This window comes from Etheostoma spectabile, chromosome 5 (genome assembly GCF_008692095.1).
Source record: "Etheostoma spectabile isolate EspeVRDwgs_2016 chromosome 5, UIUC_Espe_1.0, whole genome shotgun sequence".
In the NCBI taxonomy this organism is placed as follows: Eukaryota; Metazoa; Chordata; class Actinopteri; order Perciformes; family Percidae; genus Etheostoma; species Etheostoma spectabile.
This window is the reverse complement of record NC_045737.1, coordinates 2,814,494-2,821,648: the sequence shown is the minus strand read 5'-3', so window position 1 is coordinate 2,821,648 and position 7,155 is coordinate 2,814,494. Positions and strand designations below refer to the sequence as shown.

The window sequence follows — 7,155 nt, the reverse complement described above, 5'->3', positions numbered from 1 at the left end:
TAAATAAATAAATGTTCTTCCTTAACACAGGAGGCATTAATATTCATTGGTTATAGAAAAAAATCACCCCCCTTTAAAATAATTGCAGTGTGTTGCTTTGCAGCCTGAAATGAAGACAGAGTTTTTGTTTTATTCAGCTGTATTTTTATAATAATATTATAATAATTGTATTAATAATAATAATAATAATTCTTTATTAGTCCCACAAGGGGGAAATTACAATTTACACTCTGTTGTTATTACACACAGGCCTGAATTACACACACATGCTCAGTACCTATACATGCACTAACTGGAGAGATGTCAGAGTGGGGGGCTGCCCATGGAAAGACACCCCGAGCAGTTGGCGGTTCGGTGCCTTGTTCAACCCAACTCCCTACGGACTCAGACACTGCCACCCCATTTACATCCAAGTGAAAGCTATAACAACAACATGTCAGAATTTTTTTTTTAAAAACATAACCATTGAGTTGGAAAAAGGATCACCCCCTTGTTTCAGTATTTTGTTGAACCCCCTTTTGATTTAATTACAGTCTTTAGTCTGTTGGGATATGGCTCTACTAACTTTGCACATCTAGACGTTGCAATATTTGACCGCTCTTCATTGCAGAACTGCTCAAGTTCAGTTAAATTTGATGGTGACCGGCCAAGAGAACTTTAAAAATAAAAATGTGCCTCCCTCTATGGGAATTTAACATAGTGAATGTATACTTATGCCCCCTGTATTTTAAGGAAGAACATTTATTTATTTACAGTACATTATTCATTCACAAAGAAAATTGGTGTCCTTAAAAAGTTGGATTTTCCTAATTTATTTTAAATTAAGGCATTAAGATCAATTTCCAAAAGATGTTTTTTTTATTCTTCTTTTTAATCAACTTTAGCATGGGTGTGTAAACTTTCTCAAGGCACTTTTATCTGAGGTCGCACACCTCTGGTGCAACTATGGGTTAAGGGTCTTGCTCAGGGACACATTGGTTGATGTATTGCAGTGGTAATTGAACCCGGGTCTTCCACACAAAAGGTCTGTGTTATATCCACTGCGTCTCATCTCCCCCCATGCAATAGGCTGTGTGTTACTAACTTCCCAGCTTTAATGAGAACATAGTCTTGCATTGCCAGACACATCTTCACAGCGCTGCGGAGGCAGTGGTCCCAAAACGTCCCAGTTAGAGAGTAAATGCCGTGAAGATATTCTTTGTGAATCTTAACAATCATTGCCCGAATGGACCAAGCAGGCCTGCACGGTCCGAATATTCCATAAAACTTGCCATGTTCAGCCTGCAATGTTGATCAGAGCTCCCGGTTAATGTTGCACAATGCAACAGGAATTTAAAGTTAACTCAAAGAAAACAGAAAGTGAGGGACATCTGGCAGAGGTTCCGGCGGCACCGGAACTATATCGTATATGAACCGTCTGTGATATACGTAGACTAATGAGAACATGCTGAGACTACGTATTTGGATCATAGCATGACTGTGAGACACAGTGAGATTTGCAGCTTTCAAAAATCTCTGGAATAAAGACTGCCACAAACTGAAATTTCAAGGCACTATTTGCCATAAACTGTTTCATGAATTAAGTTTTTCCATCTTTGAAATTTCTGATGGGAACTGTGCAAAATGCCTCAGTGCGAGCTAAGTGTTGGGATTGTTATAGTCTTTGTTGCTCTCCCTCAGGTATCTGCAGGAGAACAGAGTGGCCTGTGAAATGGGACTCTACTACGTTCTCCACATTGCCAAACTGAGGAACAAGAATACCTTACAGAGGTTACTACCTGCCCTGGGTGAGTATAGTCAAATGTCTAAAAAAAAATTAGTCCTAGAATAACTGAAACCCTATTATCTGAAAACCCTTACCCAAAATGCAGTTTGTGCTGTTATTGACAAAAGGAATTTAAAATATTGACACTGGAAATTGATGTGTAATTGGCACTAGGGGGTCTGTTTTGCATAGAACGACCTGTTTTCACCCAAGACGTTAATACATAGCATATTAGGACAATAATAACCTTCTCTCTGTTCATATTTGTATCTTGTCTGTGAACTGTCCTCTATGTGCTGCTCTTATGTGCTGACAGTTGAAATATCCTAAACAAAAGGATCAATGAGACAATAAAAACATGCTGCTCTCATCAGAATGTTGATTCAAAGTATGTCACAGTAGTTTCTGCTTAGTGTATAAACGATCATAGATTTGTGTATGTCACATGTTCATGCCTCCTAATTGTCCCACAGGGACAAATAATGTTATTTAATTTAATTGAACCGTGCCTAATGCCATAAATAACAATGTGAAAATAAAGAAGCTTTTAATAAATGCTTAAATCAACTGTGTAAATCAATCCAAGCGCCCCAATGACCGATTTAAGTTTCACTTCCTATAATCCGTGACCGATGGAGGAGCATTTTGGCGGCAGGGATTTAAACCTTTAAATGAAAAATGTCTGGGAAAAGAAAATCTAAAGTGCAAGTTAGGGCTAGGCAATATATCAATATTATATCAACATCGTTTATGAGGCCGTAAATCGTCTTCAATTTTGGATATTGTATTATCGTGATATGACACAAGTTTTCCTGGTTTTAAAGGCTGCATTACAGTAAAGTGAATTTCTGGACTTACCAGACTTATTAGCTGTTTAACTATTTGCCTTCACACACTTTAGTCATTGTATCCACATTATTATACTCTCATTGTGTTCATTTTTTGTACAAGCAGTAAAACAATGTCTACCCTACAATATTGCCACAATATCGACATTGATGTGTTTGGTCAAAAATATATGCTTTTCTCCATACTGTCAACTCTAGTGCGTGTGCAAGTTAAAATAGTTTAATCAATAAGATGATCCAAACTAAGAGGCAACAGGAGCACAGCAAACATAATGACCAGAGGATTTTAAAAGAAGTATAGAGCGTGCGCTGCAGGACAGCAGGCTTTTGCTCAGTGTGCTCCTCTCACGCAAACGCACACTCCAAACCTCTTTGAATTAGTCTTCTACACCCCTGCAGCACTTATTCAACAAGAAGCTACGCATTTTATGTCTGTGTTCTAATCGGTTGCATGTTTACATACAAAAGGAAGTTGACAAACAACCTTATCACAGCTGAATATTTCATCCCTGATTTGTCGATCAGTCAGCAATATGCAAGACCTGACAAACCTAATTTGACTACGTAAATTCTTGGTCGGGGGACGTCCCTAACTGGAACTGGCACTGGCACTGTATGGGTTAGCTGTTTGAATCCTTGAGTAGGCTGAGAATTATACTACAAGGGTCACTAGTATAAAGAATCCAGTGTAGAACATCCATTTGAAGTAGGACCAGGACTTGTCAAAATAAGAGTTGGATCTGTGCTCTTCCCTCACAGTGGAGACCTACAATGACATGGCCTTTGGTGACATCTTCCTGCACCTGCTGACCGGACACCTAACCCTGCTCTCTGATGAGTTTGGATCCGAAGACTTTTGTTCAGTTGTCTTTGATGGCTTTCTTCTTACTTCTTTTTCCAGGTGGGTTCGAATGTAGCAGGGCCTTATGTATTATATAACTGCATGCCCATTGTCAGTGTAGTCTACTTTATAAAAGTTCAAAGTAATTAAAGTACTTCATCAGCATAAAACACAAAGTGGACTGAGGCCGACTGTGTGTCCAATTACTAACAGATACACACATATAGCATTTAGCAGGATGGGCTGGTTTGTAGACATGATGTGTCTCCCAGGAACCTTTTAACATTATTCTTGATTCAAAATTCTCCCACATGTCTCTTGACAGATTTAGTTTCTGTCTAAATATTTTTGCAGTAAAGAGAACGTCCACAGACACACCCTCCGGATGTTGCTGCATCTACACCACAAAGTGCTGCCATCGTACATGGAAACCTTGATGAAAACTCTCGAACCTCCAAAACAGGTTGGTTTCATTTCTACATTTTGTAGCTTGTGCTTTGAAATGTACTTCAGTATGTGTTGTGGTGATGGTGAGAATCAGAAAGAGCTCTTTGTAGTCTATAGTTCCACATTGACAGTGTATTTATGAGTGTTAAACCACACTTGGCTGAAATCTTTTAGTCAAGGAGCGTGACTTCAACATTACCTTGTCTGATCAGTAGTGATGGCCAAATGAAGCTTCATGAACCATTTTCTCTATTTTCTGAGCCCATTAGATGGCACTTTTTTCAACAAAGGTTTAAAGGAAACTGAGTTGCCATTTCTTGAGCCCTTTTCTGTAAACCAAGTGTGCCATCTAGTTGGCTCAGAAGAACAAAATAGAAATTACAGCTAGCTGTCTGGATTTCGCCTGCAGAGATCTGAGGAGCAGTTAACCATAGTCATCATAAGTCAACCGGAGTTATAATTCCAACACAAAGAAAGAGGAAGGTGACCTTTGACTTTAAAATTGATTGACAGAGCATGTGTGACGTCACCCATTGGTTTGTAGAGATCTGCTAGAAGTCGTTGAGTGTGCCGTTACGGGCGCAGCCATCCTGGTTGTAGATGTGACATTTTAGATGAGAAGGAGGAGCTGCTTACACTCTTCTGTTACATGACATACATTCACTGGCAATCACATCATAGTCATGCTAATCCTAAAACACCCCCTGCTTTATCGCTGATTTTTAATATCAATGGGACCATAATTCAGAAAATGAACTACATAATGTGTTGAAGTAGACTTAAAACTAGTGATTGGGACTAGGGGTGGGAATCACCAGACGCCTCCCGATACAATATCATCACGATACTCATGCCACAATACAATGTTATTGCAATTTCAAACATATTGCAATATTTTCCGATACATTGCAATTTATAACAATTTGTCCAACTTCTAACTTTGTCAACTGTCTGTCTGTTTGTCTGTTTTATCTAAAAAGATACATTTCTCTGTTTGTTCATCTCACTTCAATTTTATTGCTGCAAAATGGGATTGTCAAGCAGACAGACTGACCAACACATATATAGTAAAAGATCGATATTTGGCTTTTGTGTATCGAGACAGTATTGCCACTAAAAATATCGCGATACTATGCTGTATCGATTTTTCCACCAGCCCTAATTAAGACCATAAACTCATTATGAAAATGTTTACTGAGGTAATAAATCAAGAGAGAAGACTTTCTCATAGACTCCTACAGAAGCCGACGTTCAATCCCGGAAGTGGAACGTCAAGAATATAGACTACATTGGATAAATTCAGGCTGTGGTTAGGGCAGTTAAAAAACAACAGCATGCTGCTATTTATCTGTAGAAGGGAAAAGTGCTGTTAGTTTTTTCTCTCCACAGATATCTAGCATTAAATTACAACATGCCTCAGGGAATAGTATGTTTCCGAAAGCATCCCAAACATTGGGTAAAGTTCAGTCAATTTCAGACATCCACAAAGGAGCTCAGACTGACACAGATATTTTCAGTTGAAGCATCACAGCTTTAAAACAGAGCAGCTGCATGTATGAGAGGAATCTATTCCCACAAATCTCAGCGTTAGTAACGTATTGTATGTACTCACACTTCTGTGACCGCAGAGCTGCGAGCCAGTGAAGGAGCTGTACACCCAGCTGACAGAGAAGCTGGACGCACAGAAGAAGAGCCCTCCGCCAGCAGATGAAACTCCATCCCTGGACCTGGGGCTGCACCCAGTGACTGTCCCCACCACTGCCTCTACCCCAAGCACACCTCTCTGAAACACAGCAGAAACACATCTGTGACTGACTGTAAATACAGCCACCAGTTTGGCTCGAGAATTTTCAAAAAGACTGGACATTTTACATTATTGTTTGTTCTGTGTTTTTGTTTCATGGAGATTTTCTTTAGTTGTTTATCCCAAAAGGCTATTTCTGCTCTGACAGTATAGTTCAGCAGTCATCTGTTTCTCTTCAAAAGACGGTGTTAGCTTTCTAACTTTGGTCTCACGTTATTGTCAGAATAAACAGAATCTTAGTATGTAATTGGGTTATCAGTGTGGTATATTTGAATTTGTATCAGAAGTGCAACAAACCTGTAAATAAATGCCTATTTAGAAAAAAAATACAAAGCGGTGTTATACAAAAACATTGCAACACATCTGTGCAGATTCAGTCACTTGATTAACACTTGACAAAAACCAAAAATGTCCGGTGTCGATAAAGTTCATTTGGCACCTCCCCTGGTAGCTACACATGAAGGCACTCAGGATGAGGAAGTGTTGTGTGTGTTACACTGGGCTCAACATACTGAGGACAACTTCAATACTGGTAAGATCATTTCTAAATGAGCAACCAATGCCAATAGACGTTACAAAATACCATTTAATCTGCCATATCATTAAGTAAGGGTCTATATGAACAGTATGTTTCCATCTAAAAGACTATGATCTTGATCATTATATTCAGTATTTAATAGAAAAACAAGGCTGTAGTATTCTACATGTCTTAAAGAATTGTGTTGCCATATACTGTTAAGTATATTTAAAAATGACAAGAAACCTCGTAGGGTAAGTATTTTCTTGTGTGGCTTCTGTATTTGTATATATAATTAAACAGACAAGTCATAAAACATCATGTTTTTAAAACAAAAATACTTTATAAATGAGTAACTGAGGACGTATCAGATGAGAGATGTGGTCTGTGCTGCATCTCTTATCTGTTCATGTCTCAGTTCCTCAATGATATTAAGGCAGGATTTTTCTGCAAAAAGGGACCTAACAGACTGTGATCACAATAAATGTAGATGCTGAACAGTAGGTATGTACCAGGTGGACAGAAAATAAGACAACTGTACAATATAATACTAACAAATGACAAATTTTATCCTCAAAGGGTTAAATTGTTGAGTTAACTCTTCTATGACGGCCTCCACAAAGACTGAAAGGCCCCAGCTGCACACTGCTTAAAGGAACACGCCACCATTTTTTGAAATAGGGCTTATCAGTTATACAGTGGGGCTCGAAAGTTTGGGCACCCCAGGTAAAATGTTTTATTAATGTGCATAACGAAGCCGTGAAAAGATGGAAAAAATCTCCAAAAGACATCAGAAGACAGATTAGACATTCGTATATTTTGTCACAAAAAATAGATTTTATTTCCATCATTTACACTTATGTGGACTGGACTTTTGTAACAGAAAACAAAAAAATGCTGTCTGCAAAAGTTTGGGCACCCTGCAGAGTTAAT

The 7,155-nt window shown here is 38.6% G+C and overlaps 2 protein-coding genes across 2 annotated transcripts in view; both read left to right on the top strand.

Moving 5' to 3' along the window:
• The window catches only part of nelfb (negative elongation factor complex member B), a 15,918-nt gene extending 9,891 nt beyond the window's left edge, over positions 1-6,027 (top strand). The window contains exons 10-13 of the mRNA XM_032516049.1: positions 1,681-1,787; positions 3,373-3,514; positions 3,809-3,917; positions 5,530-6,027. Coding sequence (XP_032371940.1) covers positions 1,681-1,787; positions 3,373-3,514; positions 3,809-3,917; positions 5,530-5,688 — 517 coding nt within the window. The 3' untranslated portion in view covers positions 5,689-6,027. The remainder of the gene's footprint in view (positions 1-1,680; positions 1,788-3,372; positions 3,515-3,808; positions 3,918-5,529) is intronic.
• Positions 6,028-6,053: 26 nt separating this feature from the next.
• The window catches only part of LOC116689498 (P2Y purinoceptor 4-like), an 8,792-nt gene continuing 7,690 nt past the window's right edge, over positions 6,054-7,155 (top strand). Inside the window, exon 1 of the mRNA XM_032516053.1 lies at positions 6,054-6,237. Within this exon, the coding sequence (XP_032371944.1) occupies positions 6,114-6,237 (124 nt within the window). The 5' untranslated portion in view covers positions 6,054-6,113. The remainder of the gene's footprint in view (positions 6,238-7,155) is intronic.